This window comes from Anolis carolinensis, chromosome 3 (genome assembly GCF_035594765.1).
Source record: "Anolis carolinensis isolate JA03-04 chromosome 3, rAnoCar3.1.pri, whole genome shotgun sequence".
Classification (NCBI taxonomy): Eukaryota; Metazoa; Chordata; class Lepidosauria; order Squamata; family Dactyloidae; genus Anolis; species Anolis carolinensis.
In genome coordinates, this window is record NC_085843.1 from 278720216 (window position 1) to 278747518 (window position 27303).

A 27303-nucleotide genomic window follows, 5' to 3' on the forward strand; every position below is an offset into this window, starting at 1 on the left:
GTGCCTCGCTCCAATATACCTTCCAATGGTAGGGAATGCAATTCCAATGGTCTGTTTATGATCATTACAAGCAAACCACTACACTTAATGTCCATTTCTCAAGTAAGGAAACAAATGGGAAGGACATTTATTCGGCAACTGTATCTGAAGTTGTTCAGTTTCTTTGGGCAAGCTGGTTTTCTTCTGGGTAATAATGTTGGATGGTGCAGAGGCCAGAGAGGAATGACTTTTCCAAGAATATTACATTTATGAAGATCCCAGCATCCCACCAAGTCAGAATCTTTGCTGGCTCTGTAGACTGACTTTCCAATTCATTCAAGCTGAGATGTGATGATCTTATAGTTCCCAAATCTTTGGTGTTCTGCCCAACTTGATCTAGAGGCCTCTTGCCCCTATTCTCCAGGAGCACTTTCCTGCTTCTCTCTTAAGCATCATTATTATAAAGAACTGTTTTAAAGAAATCCAAGGAGCATTGTGAAATGCCAGCTATACTATCCTTTGAGTAACTTTGCCCACAGGCAGTCTAAGGCCCATCAGTTTGTAATCTACCTTTTTTCACTAAATAAGTGTAAAGTTTTCTGGTTGCCTCTCTTCTATTCTGAAGCCTTTCTGGTCTTAAAAGAAAGCAAGAACACAAGTTTATGTGGAAGTCAGTTTATTTTCCTAGAACCAACTAGTTTTGTAACAAAAAAAAGTATGGAAGAAGGTGATTCCTCTTCACTGTTCCACATTCCACACACTCCCACCCCAAACCCACCCCCAGACCTCTGGCAATTCAAACATCATAGTTGGGATTTTTGCGCAGGATAACAAAACCTTCCAAAATGGGTGTGACAGGTATGTGTTCTTCTGTGGCCAGCTCCGCTCGCTCACCATGGGCCAGCAGCACTGGTGTTGTGTGGGTTTGGAAGCCTGTGATAGTCTTTGGCTTGCCAGCCTGGCCCACCACATCCACCGCCTGAAAAGAAGGGCAGAAGTCATACATGGAAACAGCCTTACTCTCTTTCTCTCTCCTGTCCCTTGCACACTCTTACCTCAAGGTCAAGGCTTTCTTATCACCATCTGAGTTAGGTAAACTAAGAATTATATTGTTGTTCTTTTATCTATGCCACACACTGGCACTTTAATCTATCTTAGCTATCAATTCAAATGCCATTTTAAACATACATAATGGCCTGTTGACAAAACAGGGCCCATTGGCTCTCTGTAGTCAGGTAATAATGTTTGCAGTATTTCCCATTCTGCCTTCAAAGAAATGGGTCTACAAATGGCCATGGATATTGTTCTAGGCTGGAAACTGTTTTTCAGAATCTAAAACGGCAAGGGTAGCCCTCACCATAGAAGGTTATCCATATCAGGCTGAGTCTCCAGGTAAAGAAGGAAACAGAACAACTTTGCACCACTATCCGCAGTCAGGGCTACTCATACTAGACCCCCTAAAACACCAGACCCCAGCATTCACAAGATCTCCAGAGTCAAACAGGGCCCTATTCCCATACTACCAATGCTTTTCAGAGTTGGCTTACCTGACCCACTCTCACAGACACAGGCAAGGGGCGCAGCTCCTCATCAAAGGTCACTAGCATGCGCGGCTGCATGGCAGCCACAAGACCATAGAGCACATAATGGGACTTCCCCAGGATTACTAGAAAAGAAAGGAGGATAAGAGTTTCTGCTGAATTCCATATTGTAATTTTCAGCTGCTGTTCTAGTATGTCTACATTCTGATGAAGCTTGGTCCTTCTATAGTGTAGCTATTCCTATTTATTTATTTATTTTTGGCATCTGCAGATATAAGAGCAAGTCCTCTATTATCACAGTTGTTAATGAGATTTCCTTTCAGGAGGATGCTGAGCCTTTACTATCAGCCTATAAAGTCTAGATCATCTGGCAGGTGCGCCTGCCTAGTTAAAAATACAGAAGCCCCAGGACAGGCAATTTACAGTTATAAAAAAGAAAAAGAGGGGGAGAGAGACAGCATGGTATAGTGATCTGAGCACTGGACAGTTGCTCTGGAGACCAGAATGTGAATCCTCCTCAGCCATGGAAATTCCACTCAATGACCTTGGGCAAGTTAACACTCCTAGCCCCAGAAAAAGGAAAAACCCCTCTGTACAAATCTTGCCAAGAAAATTCTGTGATAGGTTCACCTTAGGATAACTATAAATCAAATAACTTGCAAACACATAAACTGATCAACAACAACATAAATTCTGTACCAAGAGAAAGGCAGAAAAAATGAACTATTGCACCCCTTGACTGAACCATCATTTTAAGAACATACTAATATACACTTGAACTATCCCTGACACACTATCAAGGGCCTCTCTACTCACTTCAAGCAGATAAATGGAATACAAAACAAAAAAGGTTTGTTATCAACCATTTCCCAGTAAGAGTCACAAAGATGAGATGCTCATTTCCTGCATTTTTCCAAGTGGGATTTTAAATGTGCAGTTTTTATTCTCAATTTGCCCAAGGAGTATGTATTTCCCATAGCCAAGTACAAAATGTAAAGCAACATCTGGCTCCAGGAGTGTAGGCCCAGGCACACATAAAAGAACTCGCATTCTGTGCCAGGCTGCTGCCCTTCATCAGCATCCAACATTTGGTAAAAGACAACCCTGAGAACTACAAAATCTAAGGCAGAGGGGCTACATTCTTGATAACAAGGATAATTATGAGTAGGGGAAGCATGGACTGATACTTGGACCTTGTTGAATCGAGGTTCCTGTCAAATCTCTCACTAAAACTAGAAACAGGGATAGATGTTTGCAGCTCTCCAGATGCTGTTGGACTGCAGCTCCCTAAGGTTTTTGCTGAGACTAATCAATGGCAATGGAGTTATAATTCAACAACAATTGAGAGGACCACAAGTCTTGACATTTGCTCAGGATCAAATATCCAGAAGTATATTCTGAGAACTTCAGAACTTGCCTCTCTCATTCCACTAGTACCCTCAGCAGACCAGGACAATCATTAATGTAGATTGATTTTTTTTTTGGGGGGGGGGGGGTAATTTCTTGTACGGTATATGATCCTGAAACATTTTATGACAGGATTTGCCTCTAGTCACAAGCACAAAAATGGAAGCAGTTCCAACCATGAAGATGCAAATCTTACAGCCAACCACTACAATGGCTTGTTGAATAAAATACCTAAAAGAAAAAGGTATATACTCACTGTTACGGACATCCAGGAAGGATACTAGGACAGTCAGCAGGCCAGCCACAGCTACCTGACTCATGAGCTGCCGATCACTATGGTAAGGACAGAGGGTGAGTGTCCCTTTCCCAAGATGTGTCAGGCCCTGGAAAGCAACAAAAGGAAATGTGTTGCCGAAGGCTTTTATGGCCGGAATCACTGGGTTGCTGTGAGCTTTCCCAGTTGTATGGCCATGTTCCAGAAGCATTCTCTCCTGACATTTCACCCACATCTATGGCAGGCATCCTCAGAGGTTGTGAGGTATGTTGGAAACTAGGCAAGGGAAGTTTATATATCTGTGGAAGATCCAGGGTGGGAGAAAGAACTCTTGTCTGTTGTGTGATTGTTGCACTTAATTAACTTGATTAGCATTGAAGAGCCTTAACTGATTCCTGCCTGGAGGAATGCTTTGTGGGGAGGTGTTAGCTGGCCCAAAGAGTCTACCGTATATCATGCAACTGTGGACAAGTCTACATAGGAACCACCAAAAGCAGCAATGCCCAAACACAAATCAAGGAACATGAAAGGCACTGCAGACTAACACAACTAGAGAAGTCAGCCACAGAAGGGCACTTGATGAACCAACCTGGACACAGCATATTAGCTGAGAACACAGAAATGCTGGACCACTCTGACAACCGCCATGTCAGATTACATAGAGAAGCCAGTGAAATCTACAAGCATGTGGACAATTTTAACAGAAAGGAGGAAACCATGAAAATGAACTACCAGTATTTAAAAACTCTAAAATCAGAACAGTAAATAAAGAACAATACTCTGAAAACAAGGGATTTTAAGACATGAAACAATCAGGACCAGCTAATACCTCCCAACAAAGCATTCCTCCAGGCAGGAATCAGCCAGTCCTTGAAGCTGCAAAGCTTGTCAATGCTAATCAAGCTGATCAAGCAACATTCACACTTGCCTCCAACAGACATAGTTCTTTCTCCCACCCTGGACCTTCCACAGATATATAAACCTCCCTTGCCTAGTTCCCAATATACCTCACAACCTCTGAGGATCCCTGCCATAGATGTGGGCGAAATCTCAGGAGATAATGCTTCCGGAACATGGTCATACAGCCTGGAAAACTCACAGCAACCCAAAAAAAGGTAAAATACTGGTGAAGCAAAGCCTGTAACTAAATGTGCAGATGTCTATAATCTACAGTAAAACATAAAAAAGAAAGTATGGTATATAATAAAGTATCAAGTAATAGATATATATTACAAATATAAAACTTATATATCTATTACTTGATACTATATTATATACCATACTTTCGTTTTTACCGTTTTACTGAAGCAAAGCCTGTGCCTGAAGTCAGACAGTTGGTCTCAGACTTCAAAGCTAAGGGAACAAGGGTAAATGTTGTCTACAAGCAGAATCAGGCAAGGCCCCATTTGGAAGGAATAATGGCTAAACTTGCAAACCTCCTGCCACACCTGACACTAATTCACTCCCAACCAACTGTACAGACTGAGAAAAATAGAAAGAAGGTCCTATAAACTGCAGGCTGAATGAAACCGAAAGGTTGCATTACTTTAGATTAATGGTCTGTGAATGATCCAAGCCAAGGAAAGTTCACACATAAGTCAAGGTAACAGGATTTGTACCCTTTGGCACATCCATCTCCACCCTTAAGTCCCCTTTCAAACCAGTTCCCTCAATTCAGTATTTTTGTGTTTTGCTCTTTGTTTTATACACTGGAGGGTTTGCTGCAGAATTTATCTCAGCTATAGTATGTGCTGTCTCTAGTCACGGTTTGCGTTTTATATTTTTGAACATACTGTACACCATCCAAAGGACTTTAGTCATCAGGTAAGCAATAAAGAAAGAAAATGTAAAACAGTTTTACACCTTTCCTGATGTCTGTAACATCATCTTCTTTTTCCATCTCCAAGTCCATTTTCTTTGTTAGGAATCTACTGGTGTGTTTCTGATGTCCCTCTCTGTCCTGTTCCTTGTACCACCATATCCAGAATTCTGTTTATGGCTCAATTCCGCATTAACCTTATGAGTGGGCACTACTAACAGAAGCTAGAAAGATGTGGCTGAGGGTTTCCAGTGACCAGATCAGGGGCTGCAGTTATGATCCTTTCTCTTCCCCATGACTAGCAAAACAAATTTGTAGAATTATGCAAAGGAGAAGAAATATTATTATGAACATGCTCTCTTTGCATAATTTATACAAACCCCATGTGGCCTAGATGAAGAAGTTTGACTGCACAGTACAAGTATTTTCAATTAATTTATAATGATTTTGCTATCTGAACTTTTCAGTCACTTGCCTGGATTGCCCTCTTTGCTTCCTCCCTCTCGCACAGGCAAGGGTTGACATTTTCACAGGAGTTATTATGACTCAGATTTCCTTGCTGAGTCATTAAGAGATCATTCAGAACCCAACAGTGTACATGAGCAGTGAAAATGGATCCCACGGCACCCATCTTTTTGTTTCTACAATCTGTCACTCTATTTTCATTAAAAGCACACAAAAAGACAGCCATTTGATGCACTCTTTTCCCTAGTGTACTATTAAAGAAATGTAGAACATTAACAGCAACTTTTCCTAGTGGGTTCCCTCCAGTTATGTTGGGACAAAAATCTAGGAATTGTAGTCCAATACATCTGAAGACCAACAGTTTAAATTAAACCAATTCAAAAAGACCCAGATTCATGGTTCTATCTAAATCAAGTATTCCAGCTCAAAATTCATGTAAAATAGCCCCATAAAGTCTAAAGTGTAGACCTTAAACCACATATGTTTTTACAGCCAGTCAATTCCTCATGCTCTGATTTGAACTGAAAAACTTGAATTTTCAGTATCATCAGCAAACCTACCTCAACTCCTAGACCTTTCAAACTCTTTTGACAATTTCTGAAAATCCAAGTCAGAAAAGCCTATCCCATCACTACCTGCTTTCTGATATCCTGAATTAATTCTTAGATTTCAAACTATTTTCAGAAAAACATCTTTGAACACAAAGGTAGTAGAAAAAGTGAAAGGCCACACTGCAGAAAGGTTGACTCAATAAAGGAACTCATAGCCCAGATCTGTAAGACCTGAATTGGTTTTTTTAGATTTAGTTCCTTCCAGATGTCTCTCAGAGTATGTCTGCATTGGAAAATTAAGGCAGTTTGAGACCATTTTAACTGCATTGGCTTGATGCCATGGAATCCAGGGAAATGCAGTTCGATGAGGCGGCAACACTTTGGCAGAAAAGGCTAAAGACCTTGTAAAACTACAACTTGAAGAATTCCATGGAACAGAGTCATGCCAAATAAAGCAGTGTTAAAATGCATTAACTCTCTAGTGCAGATGTACTCTCAGTCATAAATCAAAATCAACCTGACAATGCTTAACAATACAAGTAGATACATGTTTTCCCTCAACATACTATTACTTTATGGAGGTTTGCACAAACTGTTATTGCCTGTATTGATTATGATTCCATAACTACTATTGTGAGATTTTTATTGTGGTTATTGATCATCTTGGCCGTGTTTTGTTGTTCCCATTGTTCCTTTCAGCCTAATTTACAATTTACAGAATGGAAACACGGAAATAAAAGAGAGGCAGGCGGTGTGTTAATGTTTCCCCAGTTACTCCATAAGCAAGCAGGCAAAAAAACATTTCTATCTCTCATTGCCGAGATAAAGCTATGTCCCTCCTCAAGTGCCTCTGTATCCAGCAGTAACTCCTTGTTTCAAAATGTACAGCGTCTATACAGCCTCTCACTGTTAAATTTGTGCCTTTGCCTCCTGAGAAAGGAGAACTTCAGTAGTGGATATATTTTGATTTCATTTGCCATCTTAACTTAATCACCAGCACAACAGCCAAGCCAACCTCTACTTTGCCAGAAGGGAAATCCACAGCATTTTGCATAAGTGCCATCAGCTAAGTGACTTTTGCTTCACTTTTCCAATTCTACTGGGCACAGACTTCTGTTTTAAACAGGATGGTCACATCCTTCTTTCTATTTCATCAACCAGCTCTCCCTTCTTGAAACATACATCTTCCTTCCAATGAAATCCTTCTATACCAAAACCAAAAGTCCATGCCAAAGCATCAGGAACTGCATTTTGCACATATTCATGCTTTTACGCTCATAAGAAAATAGGCAACCCCATGTTCCTGGAAAATTCACAAGCAGAACATGAACTCATCTCCTGTCCAATTACTTTTCCTCAGTAACTGGTTATTCAGGGACATTAAGTCTTTGATTCTGGAGGGTTGCATATTGACACTGTGCCTACTTGGCTTTATTCTCTATTAATTTACTTAATTCTTGTCAACACCATCCATATTGGAGGCCATCATTACAACTCTCCATCTGTAAAGAACTAGGTAAGGAAAGATTTGAGTCCACTGACCTAGTTTAGACTTAGGAGAGGAATTTAAAGTGGAAGTAAGTGCATCAAACAACTCTCAATGTCACAATTGTGCATTGTATACAAATGTATACATGCATACATTTCTGAACTTTTTAGCCGAAGCTGAGCTGAACTATTACCTGAGCCAACCGCACCATGAAGAGGTTATTAGGATCCTTGGCATGATACTGTGCCAGCTGCCTCAGCATTGCTGCCAGACGAGCATTATTAGTGCCTGCAAAGCAAGGAAAGATGGAATCAGGAGACAAGCTAATCAAAAAAGCTGAGGTGCCATGTCAGTTTTTATTGAGGAGAGAGCTGCTATTTCAGGAAAAAGATTGGGGGGGGGGGGTCATCCCACAAAATACACATTAAAAACCCCAGTGAGATTCTGCCTTTCAGCTCAAATGCTGAAAACCTCAGAAGCTTCAGCTCTGTTTCTGCATGGTTTTAAGTCATGTTAAAAAGGAAGAGAGCAAACATGGAGGTAATCGTGCAAATGAGTATTACTGGTGGCCATGCACTTTGAGTTTGCTTCTTTTGCATACATTTTCCATCCCAAAGGTCTGAGATTTAATCTTCAACTCCTATTGGTAGGACTAAGAAAGACCTCTTCTACACTGTCATATAATGCAGTTTGAAAATGTATTATATGTCAGTGTAGAGGGGGGCAAAGACTCTAGTCTAAAACCCTGAAAAACTGCTGCCATGCAGTATTTATTTATTATTTATTACAAGCATTTATATCCCGCCCTTCTCACCCCCGAGGGAAGACTCACTTTGTAATACACTTTGTATTATGATCACTGACAATATCACTGTGCTATGAGACAAATGGTTGGTCTTGAGATGTAGGAAGGTCTTTACTTTTACATCTTTTTAATGGGATATAGTATGCTTTTATGATATTTAATTTTTAAAACCCTTTTGTATCATGTTTTATTTTTAAAACAGTCAGGAGTTGCTTGAAATCTTGTGCTGGGAAAAGAATATGCTATAAATAAAATAAAAGTAATACAGAGTTGTGCTACTCCTCTAGAAGATCTTGAAAGATCCAGGAACGAAGCTTTCTCAGCTTTCAATTGGGCCCTGCTTTTTACAGCCAATTTCAAAACTTTTCTACTCTCCATTGAGTTATTTGACATGAGATATCATGATATTACAAATCTCCTGCTCTTCTTCTGTGTCTATTGAATCATTTAATCCCCTACACCGACATCTGAACACCAAAACTGTGTGTTATGGGGTCTCTGAGCATCTGAGCAACATCATGCCCTCGCTGTTGCCCAAAATCCCAGGTGGATGCTTACCACTGCCCACCATGCCCATGGCAAAAATGGAGTTGTAGGACACCTCTGGGTCAGCATCATGGGAAAATTTGCTGAGGGTGTCAAGGATGTTGAGGCGCGGGTTGGAGACGGAGATGAGAGCCAGAGCTAAGGGCACAGCTCGGCGGAGGGTTGGCTCTCCATACCGTAACTGCAGGAAGAAAGGAACATTAGACCCCAAAGATGTACATTGAAACTGCCTCTGCAGAACACTGCATACTCTACAGCAGGCATGGGCAAACTTCGGTCCTCCAGGAGTTTTGGACTTCCACTCCCACAATGCCTAAAAGCAGATAGGCTGTTAGGAATTGTGGGAGTTGGTCCAAAGCACTGGAGGGCCCAAGTTTGCCCATGCCTTCTGTACAGGGTATGGCAACAGTGCTGCCTCAACAAAGCTTCCAAGGACAAATCTACTTATATTATTCTGAGTCTGTATTATGCACAGGGGGCAAAAACCCCATCTGTCCTCTGCCTAAGTGATTTGACAATCTCTTTCGTTATTTTAATTTGCTTTAAATCTATAGCTGTGTGCAAGAAAGAGAAAACAAACTTTTGTTTGCATTTTTAAAATGAATTGCAGTTAGGGGATGCACACACTACTCAGCAGTTAGAAACAGAAATATTTTTGGCATAGCAGGGAAGAACTGCTGCTCATTAAGCTGCAACCTTACAATGCGAACTTGTGTTACTCGCACTAGTATTAGGAAGACTTCATTATTAGTATTAGGAAGACTTCATGCTTAAAAGTACCTGTCTGTTTGCATGAATGTAACTAAAAAACAAAACAATTAGCCTAACCTTTGGGGGATATTAATAAACAGTAAGAGGTTGGTGGCTTTTCGTGAATACAAGTTAACTGTCCAAGTAACATCAGAAGTCAGATAACATTTGCCACTTATTAGAGCAGCCTTTTCCCTCCTGATGCCCTCCTAAATATTGCCCTCAGCTAGCATAGCCTGTGCCCACACAATACCATTTTAGAACACATAATTGATATCTGAAAACAAGGGAGTTGTAATGTAGAATACATTATGGGACTTATAGTGTAATGTATTGGAGGACATCAAGGCTATGCTAGAAAACAGGAGGAGGCGGGCAGTGAACTACAATCTGAAGAACAGCCAAGTAACAGTCCAAACCACCTGAATATAAATCCTGAAACATGAATGTAGTAACGAGGAGGAAGAAGACAAATCTAAGCTCTGCTCATCCAGCCCTGTGCTCTCCCTTACATACAAACCTTATAGTTTGGAAGGCTTTCAAAGTTCCACATGACTTGATACAGGTCACAGTATTACTAAAGACAGACTCCACTGTATGCACTTCATTCCTAGGCCACTAGTAACCTCTAAGTACTGACTTGATCTAGGCAAGTGAGACAAGGCCTGAGCTCTTTCTCATTTCTCCTCTCCTTACAACACCAAGAACAGATAAAGCAGACAGTATTTGGGGAGGCAGGCACATGTGCCCTAAAAAGGTTTCTCTAGGAATCCTAGATTTCTTCCTTCTGAAGCTATTTCTAAGATGAACTCATTTTTGAGGATGGAAAAACTGTTATCTGGATTGTTTAACCACTAACAAGTTCAGAATGTGAGGGTGAGGCCTACCAGGCATATTCTGTTTACCATTCCAGATGCTGATGGAAGATCATCTGTTGTACACACCATTTCCAGCTGCCCACAAAAAGGCAGGCTCCCCATGACACTAGCATACTCACCAAGTGACCAAAGGTACGTAGTGCCATCTCAGCCCCAATTTCTTCTCCCATTGCAATGAGCGCAATCCCCAGGACTGCTACTCCCTGAAGCAGAAGAGAGATGAGTTAAGGGCATAGAACTCATTGGGACAGGACAAATATGGATTCTCCCAAAATACCAAGGGTGGCATTCTACTCTGCTCAAGAACAACCAAAAACAAAGCAGGTCCACATTTTGTTTTCCTAGTGGCGTACCACCCTAGTCAACACTAAGCTCTCTGGCCACTTTTTTCTTTATTCTATCACTGCATAGTGCAAGCACAGGAGTTTGTTGGCAGCAATGCCACATCCTTAAAATTCTAGTCATTAAAGAGAGTTGCAAAATTTAGGCTCTGAGGAATAGTGCTCTGCAAACATATATGATAAAACATTTGTGTCTCAACTTTCAGCTCAGAACTCCAAATAGGAAACAACACAGTTGGTTTGAAAACAGAGTATGTGCACCACGACTGGAGCCCAAGCCCCTGATATCGGTCATATCTTAGCCTTGATACTTGAAATTTCATTGAGCACTGTCCCCACAAGCCTAAAAGACCAGAAAATTAACTACATTGAGTATTGCATATAAGGTACAAAACATATTTCAAATTGGAACTGGTCTAAGTGCAGCCTCCAGAAGCTTTTGGACTGTGATTTCCATAGGCCAATCATGTAGGATGCTGGGTGTTGCAATTCATTAAAATATAGAAGGTCACAAATGTCACATTCCTGCTTGAACACCATCACCATCATTCAATGACATTCAACAGAACTCTCAGGTAAATGGGGAAACCCTTCTTTGGCTTAGCAGTCTTCAACAAACTTTTATAGTTCAACCCTATGGGCACGAGGACTATATGAAAACCATGTCCAAAATCCTCTACACCACCTTCTCTCAGTTGCTACTGGAGCAATGGGCACCAAGGGTTCCTTGCATGCCTCCACGTTTCTCCATTTATTGGAGTCCAGTTCTTGCAGCCTTAGTTGGCAAATAGAGATAATGAGATCAGAACTTCAACATTTGGTAGGAGGAGGCATTAGTTATCCATCCCATTCCTTGGATGCTCTCTTCACACCAGATAATGAGTTCTGTTTTTGGTTATTTTACACAGGGAAATATAAAAAGTGAGGCACAATGCCCTAGTCTGATCCAGCTCTCAACTCCATCAGTCTTGCTTAGGAAGACAGCCAATAGACTAATAGACTACCTGGCTCAATCTTATCTGTTCTGGGAAGCAGTACCTTTCCGAGGGTTTTCCTATCACTTGTTCTCTGCGATATTCAGCTAAAGATACCAGGGGCTGGACCTGGGAGACTCTGCTCTCCCTTGCTACAGATGAGAGAGATGAAAAGAGAGAAAACTCTCACCTGCCAACACACCTGGAGCCTATGCCTTACCTGATGGGCCCCCATGTCAGCAGGGTTCTCTTTCTTTTCTTTGTCTTTCTTTTCCTTCTTTTCTTTCTCCTCCTCCTTTTCTTTGGAGTCAAAATGTTCGCTGCAGATGTGGAGAAGCTGCTGCACCTTCAGCACATTTCCAGACCCTGGAGGAAGAAATTTAGAGGGTGCTGTGTAAAAATGGGAGGGGACCTCTGTCACAGCCTGATAAACACAAACAAGGCTCATCCCAGACTCACCTGCATAGGCACAGATATCCACGAGTGTGTTGGCAAAGCTGCGGAAGGGCTCTGACACCACCTGCAAGGCGGCCAGGATCGCTTCGATAGCCTCCCCTTTCCCTGTAAGAAATAGGGATATTCTGTCACAAGAGTGGCACAAGACAAGACAGGTTAACTATTTGGGACCTTAAGATTCAGAACGGGAAAAGGTCAACTCAATTCTAGCCTAAAAGACCTGACCAAAATCAGAACACAAGAGAACTTTTTTTTTTCAGACAGCAGTTTCTATTATCTCACCCAGTCAGTGGGTTTCTGAGAACTATAGTCCAAAAGTAAATTTCCCAAGCTCTGACAAAAACAAAGAAAGACTTGTTTCAGCTAAAAGATGTATCAAGATATATTCCAACTGATACAGAAAACTGTTCCATGAAATGGATACAATAAATGTGCTGCGGAGTTCAAAGAGGCACGAATGGAGGGCTTAAGGGAGAAACGTGCCAAGAGGAAGGAGCGTCAAGCCAACCCTGACCGGGACCGCCTTCCACCTGGAAAACGATGTCCTCACTGCGGGAGAACATGCAGATCAAGAGTAGGTCTCTTCAGCCATCGACGAACCCACCCCCAAGACACCAGAAACGGAGGATCATCATCCTCGGCCTACGAGGGATCGCCTAAGTAAGTAAAGTAACAATAAATGTGTTAACCCTTTTAAGGGCCCACAAGAGTTTCCTTTTTAGCTGCAATACACATGCAGATACACACACGCAAACACAGCTATCTCACTGTTTATCAAAAGACGAATCCCCAAGTAGACCAGAGCACAATGTGGGAATCAAGGGAATCAATAGAATACTGTCCACCAAATCCAGTGTCTGAACTTTTACAACTCTCATATGAAACAGTTACAAATGACAATGAAACACAGTCCCAATGCCTTGCCTTTTTGCCACAGTCCATGTTGTGTGGAAAGGACTTTTGTTTGTAATTCATTAATTCATTTTTCCAAATTGTTTGAATTATAAAAATCTTTTGTATTGGTGAATCATTCTGATTCAGACATCTGCTCACAGGTGAGGAAGGATTTTTTTTCTGTCAACAACTTCCCTACTTGGAATGCTGCCTGAGGCAGGGGACACAGTTGGCTGTAAGTGGAACAAAGAAGCCAAAACCATTTTGCAGGTGGACAACATTTCTCATGGTTTTGGATCTTGACCAAAAAAACAAAACACTGAGGTAGGGAGGGAAAATTTGGAAATGTTTGAGAAAGGGGAAAAAATTACAAATCTAGGCTAGAAAGCAGTTAATGTATAATTTACTGAGGAAGAGATTTAGGTTGAATAAACCTCAGACACTCCTAATTAAAGTTCTCCACCCAGCAGCGGTAAGGAATGTGTTGCTACCATGAAAAGTCTTGCCTGTCTTTAAATGGCCAGCAGAGGCAGCTCTAACAACACTTTCTCTGTGATAAAAGACCACCTCTTTCACAAAATGTATTTCCTGATGCTAATAATGCAAGAGTTGCCACAAGAGACCCAACAGTGCAAGGACACCTCCTTGGCCCGGGAAGCACCCAAGGACACTGTAAGAACTATATTTTCACTTTGCAAGGCCAAGAAAAGGAGCCGTGATGCTCCTGGAGCCCCATTTTCAGACTCAGGGCCAGAGTGAGAAATGAAAGCCAAAAGGGAACACAGGAATGATGTTCACCTGCCTTGCATACAGAAAAGGAAGGAGGACTATTGCCTTTAAAAGCCTCTCATTAGAAGCTGGCTATAGAGTAAAGTTTGGAAGCGATACTTGTTGGCACTACAGCTCTCATAGTTTATGTCTAAAAAAGTAACCTTTTCACGCTCCCTTCTGGACCCTCCTTCTCCACTACAGAAGTGCCTACGTTACAGCCACAGAAAAGCAGTGGGTTGTATGCTTACCCAGGTGGTTCAAGCCTAACCCAAGAGGTAGCCATCGGGCATACGTGTCCTTCAGTTCTGTCTCTGACTTCTCCATGATGGTTTGGAGAATGGTGGAGGTGACGTCTCCATTGCAAGAGCCAACAGCAATCATTCCACAGGCCAAGGCCGTCACGCCAGCTACCTGGGGAGGAAGTTCATGTCACAACACCACCTCCATAGCTGGAAACATCTTGAACACAAGGAGCAAACAGGACACACCTGCTCTCTTCAGCACCTGCTCACCCACAAAACACTAAATGAAAGCAACTTGACTCTTTTCTCAAAGCACCCCTTTATATTGTTTAAGAGCCCTTCAATTATGAGATTTAGTTTTCCCTGATCTCAGCAAGGTTTATAGCAAAGGTAGATACAGTGAGGAACCAGGAAATTTTAGAGACCACTCAGTTCTCTGCCATACTACTACTACTACTACTACTACTACTACTAATAATAATAATAATAATAATATCCCAAAACTCGTTAAACATTCCCCAAGGGTCTCCTTAGGGTACAGTTGATCATTTGAGGCCAGAAGCCTGAGGCTACGGGTTTCTTTTCCCCAAAAAATAGCTACTGAAGGTCACTTCCAGTTTGTTTGTTTTTTAATCAAGTATCCCTGTGGGAGTGCAGATCTTCTCAAAAATGGACAACGGCAGCTCTCTAAATCCCAGGGGGTTGACTCCAGGACATTGTCTACTTCTGGTTAACAGCCTGCAAGCTCTCCTTAAGTAGCCACTGCAGACAAGATTTCACCTGGCCAGGAACACTGCTGAGTTTCATACAAGGCAGCTACGGTTAAAATACAGACTGGATGTCTAACTACCTATCTATAGGCAGTCCCCAAGTTACGAACGATAATTTCTGTAGATAATGCCTTAAGTTTAATTTGTATATAAGTCAGAACAAGTACATTTTAAAGTGTATCTCCAGCCTATCTATCTATCTATCTATCTATCTATCTATCTATCTATCTATCACACACATACAGCTTTGGACAGCATAGGGAAGAGTTAACACCCCTGTGGGGTTTGTTTTTCTGTCTGTACCCCTGTTAAGAAGATTTTGCCTCACTTCTTGGTTCCTGTGAAAATTGAATTTTGAAAAATTTGATTTGTTGTGGAAATGAGGATTGGTGATAAAGCTTTAACTGAGACATCTTTTTCCCATAGTAACTCTTCCAGGAGTGAATTTCCCTTCAGAGAGATAGATTTCTCTCACTTCCTGTTGTTTCACCTTTTTGTAACTAAGAGGAGTTAGTAAGTCGAATGTTAGTAACTCAGGGACTGCCTGTTAGCTGTTATCGCAAGCATACACAAACTTCAGCCCTCCAACTCCCACAATTCCTAACAGCCAGTAGGTTTTTAGGAATTGTGGGAGTTGAAATCCAAAACACCTAAAGGTCCCAAGTTTGCCCATGGCTGTGCTCACAACCTCAAGGTTACACTGCTGTGGGGAGGTCCTTCCACATGGCACAGATTGCAATTTTGGGGAGAAAGGCAATACAGTATGAGCCATGTATCCACAAAGGCTATGTTCCCAGATATATGAAATCACAGATAACAGTGAACCCTATTTAGATGAAGGATCTCTGGCCCAGGAATACCACAATCATGGTGGGGGACCTAAAAATGCTGAGAGGAGATATAGATAAGTGAAACTGGATGCTGGTCCCATGGATGCAGGGGTAGTATGTTTATAAATTCAATAATTTTAATGCAGCAACTATCTTTACCATGAAAGCTGGCAGTCAAGTCTCACACAGCATTGGGGGCTGTATTTATTTCCTTAAGTTTCCAAATCAGTGGCATAGTTTTATTTTTTCAATATGTAGAAGCTAAATATTTCATCTCAAGCCTGCATATTAAAGAGGTCCATGCCATGGCTTGATATGACTGATAAGAACATGTTTTTCCCCAAATCTTTCAAGCAGAAGGTATTTTCAGTGTTGCATTCTTTTGCCTTTGATGGCCTGGCATCTTCTCCTAGTTTTGCTAGCTTCCTAGCTGTATCTGCTTTGACATGATGTCTTTGTGGAGATGTTGAATATTCATTTATTGAGACATATATAATGCTCAATGCATGCATCTGAGCAGTAAGTTCATCTAAGGAGATCATCTGAAGATTTTTTGCTTCGCCAACTTTCCCTAACAATTCCCTACTGAAAGGCCTCATGTCGCATTCATCTTTTTACTTTTTACTTATGAAAGGCTGGAATAAGCCCCAAGCTTTCAAACTAAACATTAAAGCTAACTAAACACCAGCTTTCCTCAATATTTCTTAGAGATGTGACAACATAGAAAACAACAGATATAATAGGTAAAAACAGGTTCCTGATCTTGGTTTCCTTTTCATCAGTGCATTTTATGGACATCAGGGCTTCATGTCTACTCGGCAAAGGAAACAATATAATTATCTTTGTGTTACTAATGTTTATGGCTTGTTTTTTATTCATTTTCTTCAAAAATTGGAAAGAGCAGAGATTTGTCATAGTTCAGATGTTACTCGTAGTTCTGTACTTTGTAGATTCAACTGTGACAAAACTATTTTTTTAAACCAATTAATAGTAAAAATAAATTAATTCTTGTTTTCATAATGAAGCAAGCAAATAAATAGTAATTATTTTCTTAAGAAGCTATGCTTGCTGTGGCGTGCTTATAGTGACCCTATCATGGGATTTTCTTAGAAAGTTCTGTTCAGAAGGAGTCCACTGTTGCCTTCCTCTGAGGATGAGAGAGCATGACTTGTTCAAAGCCACCCCATTTTGCCATGGCCAGTAATTTGAACCCAGTCTCCTAAAGTCCTAGTCTGGCATTTAAACCAGCTTCCCATCAAATGACATAAATTTACAAAAAGGCTAATATTCCATTTTCTCTGTTTATCTGAAAATGTCCATCTTTTCCCCCCCATAACACTGAAAAATGTGGCTCCAAAAATTTGGTAACATTTACATCTCTAAGTCTAGTCCACACTGAAGAACTTTAGGCCTGACCTCAAGGAGCTCCAATCCTGCTCCAACATTCCTCTCAAGATGGGTCTGTGTCACCATTTGGTGACACAGACCAGATGATGACAGTGACACAGCCCCCTCACCTCCATGCTGGACTTGGAATCACCCATCACAGGAAGCAGCAAGGTGAGGACATCTTCTCGATTAGAGCCAGCATACGCCAGACCCAGCCTGCAAGAGAGCATCACATCATCTATGTGGTCCATGGAACGTTTTATGCAGAAGGGAAGGAAAAGCTGGGCAATCCTTACCCAAAGATAGCCCCAATCCTCATGGTGTTGCTGTTGTGCAAGACGTAGTCTGAGAGCAGTGCAAGGGCAGGGTCACACTCATTCCTCACTCCAGAATTCACAATTCCACAAGCCAGGAGGGCCCCTGACTATAAGATATATATATATAAAAATGAGGAGTAATCATCCAGTAAAAGATGGGACAATCAATACTCAGCACAGTAAGCATCCTGAACTGAAGTGCAAAAAGGAAGGGGTTTATACCACTGGTGATCTACACCTAGAATACATTTGTAGGAGAAAAGAAGATGAGGTGAAAGAGGAGGCAGACCAACTTAATTCAAGTATCTGAACTTCAAGTTAATGAACTAAGAAAGGGTGAAGCAATCACATGACTCATTTAACATAAGGAATTGCAACTCAAGAGCATGGAATCTAGCACCACTTAGGAATGGCCAATATACTAACCTAATAATATATGGTTGGGCTTTATATTAGAATGCTTCAGGAATGTCCAGACAGCGCGGCCCATTTTACAAATCTCAGTGACAGAGAGCATAGCATACTTTATACATGGAAATCCCCATGTTTTCCCCCTGCCATCTCTAGAAAGGAGTGGGGACAACACTTGTTTAGACCCTGAAAAATTGCTACAAATCAGCAATTCAAACAAGAGGGGCCAATAGTTTAAGTCTGAGGTAGCAAACTTGTGGCCCTCCGGATGTTTGTGCCTCCAATTCACAGAAGCCTCAGCCAGCTTGTCCTATTGACAGGAATTCTGGAAGCTGAAGTCCAAAACACCAGAAGGGCCACAAGTCTGACACTATTGCTGCAAGAATAAGCCACTTTCTTGCCGTCCTGCATTATTCTTTGGGGATGGACCAACCTGTGAGCCATATGCAGGCTGAGAAAACAGGGTGAAAAAGTTCCTTTTCTGGATGACTAGCTATACTGCCTAAGGAATTTTAGGAACTGTAGTGCAAAAGGGACTTTCCCCAGTTCTGAGCAAGAGGGGATTCACCCACCTTGATGTAATCTTCAGAGGAATACAGGTATTTGTCAATCTGTGTAAGCCCTCCATCCACATCCCACAACAGAATCATCCCAAGTGAGGCTGCAGCACTCAGCATTCCTGCAGAACAGATGTAAAAGCATCTTAAAATGGGACCAGATGCTGGATCAGTACGTCTTAAAAAATGCTGGTGGATAGCACCCTGCAGCCATGCCACTGTTATATTTAAAACTCAAAATTACCCAGTCTGATTGTATTATACAAATATATGCTGAACTGTCATTGGCTCCATAGTAAGATTTTTTTAAAAAAGATTATGCCTCAGTCAAAGATTGAGTTGGATGTTTTTGTCTGTGGTGCAATGCCCACTGTCAGGTGTGTGTGTAGAGGGGGGGGGGGGGGCGGTGGCGGCAAAGGTGTCACACTTAATACATCTCATGTTTATTAAATAGATTTGATTTCTAATGGATTGCATGTCATCTCTATAGAGACTGAGCAAATCTGACACATCTGGGGCAATTTGTACTCACAAGACAACCACTGGAATATGGGAACAACTCCCATTTAATGCAAAGATTCTATTTGCTTTAACTACATAGTGAGACAATTTGCCACTAAAACCTGGTAGCAGTGACTTTATAGCAATCATAAAAAGCTCTGAAGTGACTACATACAACCCACAATGTAAAAAAAAAACCCCATTCTGATCTATATAGTAGTTCCAAGGCCCTTGACTTCCTGTTAAAGGCAACAATATCACTTCCGGTTTATTAGAGCTTCTCTGATTGCTGACTGGCATTGTGAAAGCAGCAACAGTGGGTCCAGCTTATCCCGAAGGTTTAGTTCAGGGACTCACCTCAGATATACAAAAATGCAATCACACCCCCATATTATTAAAGGCAGTAACGTAACCATGTCTCCCTTAATGTGTCTGCATTCACATTACCAGTATTTACTAATACAATGATGATCCATGGTCAGTGGATATCGTAGATCTGAAAGGCTCGCTGTATTTACAAAAATTCAGAGACTCAACGAAAGCAAATAGAACAACTAAAGGGCTTCAGGACAACTAGGAGGTACAGGTACCTAGCGAAACTCTACCAATAGCTCTAACTTGTAAATGGTTATGACCTTGACTAGGGAAAAACACAGGGATAACTGACGTGAAGAGCTAAAATGCTTTACCAAATAGACTGGATGCTGAGCCTCAAACTTCTGTGCTTTATTTAGAAACTTGCTGGCTGAGTAATAAGATGTCTAATAGAAGAGGCAAATACAAGGCGCCAGCTGTGCAAAGCTAACCAGAGGCATTGATGACAGAGCACAACCCAAGTGACTAAGGGCTACTGCAAAGAAAAAATGGCATCTTTTTTGCTGCAGTGCTGTCTTACTCCTAACATAACGATTGCAGGGTGACCAAAAGCATCTGAGGGAAAAACCACAACTTGGAACCCCCTGACATGAGTTACTTGTGATACCACAGGTCTCCAACCTTTTCTAAACCATGGGAACATTTTGGAATGTTGAGAAAATCCCAGGAGCACCCTTACAAAATGGCTGCCATGTGGGGCATAGTGAGTCACAAAATGGCTGCCACAAGGGGCATTTGGCAAGTCAGAAAATGATGTGAAGTTCTGCCCTGAGGCAAAATTAATCAATAAGGAAAAACACACAAAAACCCTATTATTTTAAGCAGAGAAACCCTGGAATTTATATACTAATTTTCAGAAAGGAAAGAGTTCTCACCATGGTCCTTGTTCTTGTACAACCATTTGTTGCCATCGTCTGTTAGCAGCTTGTCCTGCCCAAAGGCAGCATTCACGAAACCATTCACAAAGGAGGAGGCCAAGTTCATGCGGGCAGAATCCACCTGGGAGCCGCTGCCACCAAACCCTGAGGAGGTAGGCAGAAAAATCAAGGTGAGCCTGTCACTGATGATGCAAAGGGGACAGACACTCAAGACTCACACTGAGACTAGTAAGTATCCTATACTTTCCCTTTCATCCAAAATTATGTTTTCAAAAGCAGAGTAGAAAGCCAGAGTCTGCAGCCATGAAAGCTGAACAGTCTTCTATATCAAGCCCTACTAGTTTGTTAACAGAAGCAGGAAAACTCTGACAGCAAGGATACAGCAGCTGATAATACAGTATGACCCCCCCCCCCCCAATTATCCCAGATTTCATATGGATACATGAACTCACAGGTAATAATGAACCCCATTATTTTCAATGAGACATAGGTTCCACAAAATGGGTGTCACTTGTAATGGAGGCTTCAACTGAATAAGGGATGCCGTGGATAAGTGAAAGCGATTCTGGATACAATTTATTATTTTCAATAATGAATTAAACAACCTGGTCTCACATTATCAAAGATAAACCATGTAGCAATGTAACTGATTATTTAAATCCTTCTCCATCCTACAGCAAGAGCAGCTTCCAAAATGGGGTAAACCAGAGGGGTGAGTGGAGACGCAAAAGCGGTTCCCAATGCAGAATGAGTGACCTATTTGGGCAAGAAGTTCTCTAGAACTCACATAGGCATATAGAAAAACAACTCACTAAAAGTGAACCATTTTGTATGAAGAAATATCAAGGGAAAGTACTTGGAATCAGCATTTATGTACACCACAAGTTTTAATTTGAACATAACCCAGAATGGAGACAGTCACCCAAAACCAGCACACACAGACCCCAAACTCCACTGCTTGAGCACTTACGGTTGTTTTCTAGATGCGTTTTGTAAATATCATCTGGCACCTTGGGCTCCATGATGTCCAACTGAAAGAAAAAGAAGGTATTAATGTATCTTGTCCTGCAGATGAGAGTATTATACCAAGGGTTTCCAGGCATACAGGGTACCAGTTTTGGTTGAGAGAGCAAATGCGTATCTAGCTCAGGAGTATGTAAAGTGCAAACTTTCGGACGGTGTTGGACTTCACATGCCCCCAGCACTAGCCACAATGCCAGGGGTAAGACATCTGGTGAGCTGCAGCCCAATAAACATCTGAAGCAAGACACACCCATTAATCTCTAAGCCAGTTCTTTTCTATGAGTGAGTGATCAGGTGCCAAGAGGGAACTGTAACCCCTTTAGCACAAGTGCTTCAGATCAACTCCCCCACTCCAGAAAAACACATACAAGAGAACTCCTATTTATTTCCCAAGGTGTCAATAGACCAAACCAGGAAGTTTATTGCAGAACTGAACTCTCTGCAGGCCATTGCTAGATTTGCTTTTCTACCCCCTAGTCATAATAGAAGTATTTACTACAAATCCAGAGTACAGGGCCTTCAAAAGGACCAAAGGAATGAGGGAGGATATAATACTGAAAACACCAGAAACTCTGACAATGATCAATTCATCTCCATGTCTTACTCAACACTATTGCCTTATGATTTTTTAAGATAACAGTTTAAGGAAGATTGGATGATGGAGACCGTTGAATGGCCTAAGGGAGAAGTTGAATAAGCTCAATGTTAAAATAAAGTGTATTCACCTCTCTGGCCAGAGCCAGAAAGTTGCTATTGAGCTGAACGTTGGACATGATTTCTGTGAGATCTTCATATTCCTCAACGTCCTCACTCAGCTCCAGAAAGACTCCATGGCGACCCAGCATGAAGGCCATTTGCTTCTGAACAACCCTATAAAAACCAAACAAGAATCAGTGTGTGAGGTTCACAGATTAGTTTGTGCTGCTGTATGTGTAGGACAGAATTAGTAGGGTTGTGTGGGGGTTGCAGTGGTTAGGAAGATTTTTTATATCATGTTTGTTAGTTGCTCTAAGTTAGTGTTTAATATTAAGGAAAATGCTTTATTTTTGTGGGGGTATTTTCTTTTTGTTTTGTGAAATTTGTTTTTCTGTATATGTTTTTGTTTGATTGTAGGTTTGTTTCTTTGAACAACAACAACAAACAAGAATGAAAACAAGATAGATGCATCAGTTAACTTAATTCAAAGTTAACATCAAGGACTATTTAAATGAATGGGATATGTTAGATACAACTAGATCATATTAATCCCAGTGGGTCCATTCCAAGCAGAACTAACATTAGATAAGACCCCAGTACCAGAAAGTGGACATGTAATATTTCACAGCCTGAAGTAACAAGGCTTACAGGCAACTAATATTTTCCTATCTGGAATGCCTTCCTATCTTTCAGTCTTCAAAAATCCTACAGGCCAGAAGCAGAGCATGTTCTTGGCCACTAAAAGGCATTTAGGACTATTTCCGAGGCGACTTTTAACTCTGGAAAACTCCCAAGAGCAGATACTGGGCTCAGTTTTTTAGATGCTCCCCCCTCCGTCTCGCTCTAGTTTGACCCAAAGAAAGGTCACTCAGTGAGCTTTGTGGCTCAGCAGAAATGTGAACCTGGGTCTCTTTAGTTTTGAGCTCTCTTAGCTTCTTTCTTTGGGTACCCTATTTCTATTATCAAACAACTTCTCCTGTCTCTGCTCACTCATCTTGATATGTGGAACAGCACCAAACAATGATGAAGTGTGGGCATTGATCAGAGTTAAGGCAGGTCTTAAGAGCATTCATCTACCGGGCAGATGAAGTGAATTAACAATACAAAACACTCTTCCATTACATCTTTCTAACCACTGAAAACTTCTGCTCTCCAGTTACCTGCCCCCACCCATCCACAATTCTGTGTTCAGGACTTCCTACAGTACCCAACCCTAAAAAAGACTGATACATACACATCTTTGCAGGAGATGAAGATGTTCTCAGCTAATTCCATGTCATTCAGCATAAGAGCCAGGCGTAGAGCTTCTGGGTAGCGGTTGAACTTGCGGAAGATGCTGAGAGCACAGCGGAGGAGGGCTGAATTCTCAGGTTCAGGAACATAGCTAACACAGCTTCAGGGGAAGAGGAATAGAGTTGGAAGAAAATGGAGGTCAACTGGTATCAAAGCTGAGGGTGTCCAGTGGCGGTAACATAGTGTATGACAAGAAAGGAGGCAAACACTACATTGGGTTGCTGTGAGTCCCCAGATGTTTTTGGCCTTCAATTCCCGGAAATCCTAACAGCTGGTAAACTGGCTGGGATTTCTGGGAGTTGTAGGCCAAAAACATCTGGGGACTCCAGATTGAGAACCACTGTATTACAACCATAATTCTGCTTACAAGTGCAAGAGAACTCCAAACAATATCCTCAACTCATAATCTTCATTGATTTTTCGTTGTTTTTTTCTGGGGGTTTTTTACACCAAGGTTTCTCAAATTGTGCTCTCCAGATGTTTTGGATTTCAGCTCCCACAATTCCTAATAGCTGGTAAACCGGCTAGGATTTCTGGGAGCTGAAGTTCAAAACACCTGGAGGAGCACAGTTTGAGAAACACTGTTCTACACCATGGAATATTCATTTCCCTTAACCAAGTGGTTCCTCCAGGTGTTTTGGACTTCAGCTCCCAGAAATCCTAGCCAGTTTACCAGCCGTTGAGTATTGTGGGAGCTGAAGTCCAAAACATCTGAAGGAGAACAGTTTTTTTAACCTTTCTAAGATTAAAAATATAAAGAATAACTGAACAATGCTCCCTGTAAGAAAACACTTTGAATTATATAATTTGTTGTTTAAAAATTAATTGTTATTCCTCCACACTCACTGGGGTGAAGAGCTCTGGACCTTGTGAAAGTGGGGAAAATGAAAAAAAAAATCAGCTTCCAGAATAAATTGATCACAGAGCCACACTGGAGGAACCGGAGAGAACATTATAATCAAATCTACAAAACTCAAACCCACAAATGTGGAAGGCTGACAATACACCAAACAGTAATCCATCTCCCCAAATGAAATTATTCCAAGTGCTATTTGTTGTGTGTTTGCACATCTGAAACAGTCAGAAAAAAATAGTTTTGGTTACTCTTATTTTCAGCCCCAGCCCATGCCCTGCTCTCAAAGGCTACTCAGTTCTTCCTTCTATATATACTGTGTATATAAACGCAATCTGTCTTGTCATAACTGACGCACCTAGTCAGGTAGAGGCAAACTTTCGCATAGGCATTATCATCAATATATTCTTCCAGCATGTCCATCTGTTCAATTTCCATGAGCAAATCACAGGCTTCATGTTCAGCATTGTGGGCCATGTTGTACGGCACAATCTCCTTCACAAGGGTCAGCAGCGTGTCCTTTTGGGTTTTGTCAGCCTCATCAATTTCCTGCCACTCCTTGGCAACTTCACCAGCTAGATGCCTGTAGAAATTGAGAAAGAAAGGTGCATTAAAAAAGAAGGAAGACTTCAAAGAATCAGAGAAGGGAAGAGCTGGAAGGGATTCTGAGAATTATTTAATCCAACCTGCTAGATCATTTTCAGTTAAAGGACCCCCAGTAGAAAGCCATCAAATAAAGTTTTGCTTATTATTTTACTGGGAAGATTATAACCTGATAGCTGGATTGTACCTGAACTAAAATATAATAAAATACAATAGTCAATGATATAATAACAATAATGAACCAAGAAGTTCTATGCATGCTGCCTTGACTTCCTCAGAGAAACGTGCAATGAAAGTTACTTCAAAAAATGTAAAAGAAATTCACTTCAGAGTTTTAGCTGGTCTTGCCTCTTCATTCCCTACTTACCTGACATATTCATGGCCCCATGAGGCCAAGGGCTCCTGGGATCCCACCAGTCGGTATTTCAGACACTCCCGTTCTCCACTCATCGTCATGGCCAGAACAGAGATTATGTCAGCAGCAAATCGCTGCGAGCAGAAAGGGAATGATTAGAGATGCATAACTCATATGATCCTATTGCACATGGAAGCCAGCTTGAGTAGTGACTTTCCCAGATTTGTATGCAAGTGGGAAACAACACACTGTTCTTGTAGCATTGCACTCTCCTAGCCATTCAGAACTAGCAGTTCTTGAAGATGAAAAGGAAAAGACATGGCTTGTTCATTGAAATGGTTCATCCCTTTCCACAGAACCAAGATAAAAATGCCCCTCTCTAAACAAACAACTAAGCACTCTACTAGTTCCTGACTTTGCAATCCACACTAGGTAAGTATTTTAGGTATGAAAACAGGGTTTGAATGGTTTTAACTGTTTATTTCAACAGTTTCAATGTTTAATCCTATTTTAATGTTTGTATATTTCTTAGGTTCTAAATTATATATTGTATTATTTTCAGGGCTAGCCATTTTGGGTCTCTTTTTAGAGAGATAATAATAGCAATAATAATAAAATAATTCCGATTTCTCTCATCAGTGAAATTTGACCCACTTGTAACCTATATTTCCTCCAGTGCAACTAAGACAGATGAAAACCAGGGCAAGAAAACAACATCTATTGCTTTTTGTGGCTAGATCAGAATACATACCTTATTTTCTCCCGTAGCCATGTTTTCATAGATCTCTTTCAATTTGCCATAGTGTGGTCGTAGAAACTTCAGGGGCTTGGGCACAGAGGTCATGGAAGTCGTGGAAGAGCGGATCTGCCTGCGCAGCTCCTCCAGAGCAGGCCGATAGAGGGAGGTATCCTGCTCCTGCAAGCACATTAGCTGCCGTCAGAGAAACAACAACTCCTGCTTTCAAATCTCCCACCAACTACAGCAGTGCTTCTCAACCTGTGGGTCCCCAGATGTTTGGGCCTTCAACTCCCATAAATCCTAACAGCTGATAAAGTGGCTGGAATTTCTGGGAGTTGTAGGCCAAAACAGCTGGGGACCCACAGGTTGAGAACCACTGAACTACAGCAAAGTTGCCCTTCTACTCTATAGTGTGAGTGATGATGCACACCTTTGCAATTAGAAACTTGAGCTCAAAGAGTATCAAACAGAAAAAGGATTTCTTGTAGACATCATTATACGCCATCCATCATGAACCTGCCCAAACATGTATGTCTACAAGAAATCCTTTTCCTATTGTCAGCATAGACTGCAATAGCTATTTAAGCACCCAGCTATTTAAGAGTGTACATACTGCACATTCATATGTATCCTATCATGGCAGAGAAGCATTTTAGAACTGTGGAACCTGTGGCCCTGCATACATTGAGGAACTATTACTACCATGAGTTCCCATTCCATCTTGGCTGGAAAAGACAAAGGGGGCTATAATGGGAATTACAACAACATCTGGAAGGCACAAGCTCATCCAGCATTGATCTACAGCTTTACCCTTGAAAAAAACCATATGGAAACATTATACTTTGCTGTTAGATGTCCACAGGTTCTTGGTAGAATTGGAAACTTACCCCCAAGCGCTCCACAAGCATTTCCAACTCATCCTGTAGTTGCTTGTCTTCTTCAGACTATATGAAATGAAGAGAGGAGAGATGAAAATGCAAGCCACTAAAAAATTCAATTACCCAAAATGCCACACTCCTCCAACTTCATCTCTTCACTGTTCTGGACTGCAGGAGCAGTGGAATATTAAGAGTCAGAGAACCAGCAGGTCGTCATCTTCAGAAAACCAGAAGTATTTACTGGAAATCATGCACATCTCTTCATTGAACCAAAGGGGAAAGCAGTAGATTTACAATGCCAAAATGCACCAGACAGATGAAAACTACGAACATCAATAGCAAATTCAGAAAAACTCAGTAAATGAATCAAGACAAGAACACAGGAAATCTAGTTTAAGAGTTACAGTGACTTTTTAATTTCATTTGCAAACAGACACTTTTTGCTCTTGAAGTGCCTTCCAATTTAATGATACTATGAAAGCTTTACCCAAAATGTCAGAATCGAAATCCAGACATACTTTGCACCGTGTAGCTGTCTGCTACTATCCTAAACGCATAGACTCATGGATAGATAGGTGTTATATCAGGAGAAATTTAAACAAGGCCCTCATTTCACAAACATCTCTTTCAGGCACCAGCGATCGGAGACCTAT

At 41.3% G+C, this 27303-nt stretch overlaps 1 protein-coding gene across 1 annotated transcript in view; it reads right to left on the reverse strand.

Annotated features, from left to right (window-relative positions):
* Positions 1-638: 638 nt before the first annotated feature.
* The window catches only part of psmd2 (proteasome 26S subunit ubiquitin receptor, non-ATPase 2), a 31134-nt gene continuing 4469 nt past the window's right edge, over positions 639-27303 (reverse strand). The window contains exons 2-21 of the mRNA XM_003224330.4: positions 26660-26716; positions 25785-25949; positions 25046-25167; positions 24434-24658; positions 23164-23322; positions 21959-22103; positions 21181-21241; positions 20208-20354; positions 18472-18578; positions 17468-17595; positions 17300-17387; positions 14189-14351; positions 12279-12380; positions 12040-12185; positions 10624-10707; positions 8889-9057; positions 7719-7813; positions 3184-3310; positions 1527-1645; positions 639-958 (exon numbers count right to left, since the gene is read on the reverse strand). Of these exons, the coding sequence (XP_003224378.1) occupies positions 776-958; positions 1527-1645; positions 3184-3310; positions 7719-7813; positions 8889-9057; positions 10624-10707; positions 12040-12185; positions 12279-12380; positions 14189-14351; positions 17300-17387; positions 17468-17595; positions 18472-18578; positions 20208-20354; positions 21181-21241; positions 21959-22103; positions 23164-23322; positions 24434-24658; positions 25046-25167; positions 25785-25949; positions 26660-26716 (2592 nt within the window). The 3' untranslated portion in view covers positions 639-775. The remainder of the gene's footprint in view (positions 959-1526; positions 1646-3183; positions 3311-7718; positions 7814-8888; positions 9058-10623; positions 10708-12039; positions 12186-12278; positions 12381-14188; positions 14352-17299; positions 17388-17467; positions 17596-18471; positions 18579-20207; positions 20355-21180; positions 21242-21958; positions 22104-23163; positions 23323-24433; positions 24659-25045; positions 25168-25784; positions 25950-26659; positions 26717-27303) is intronic.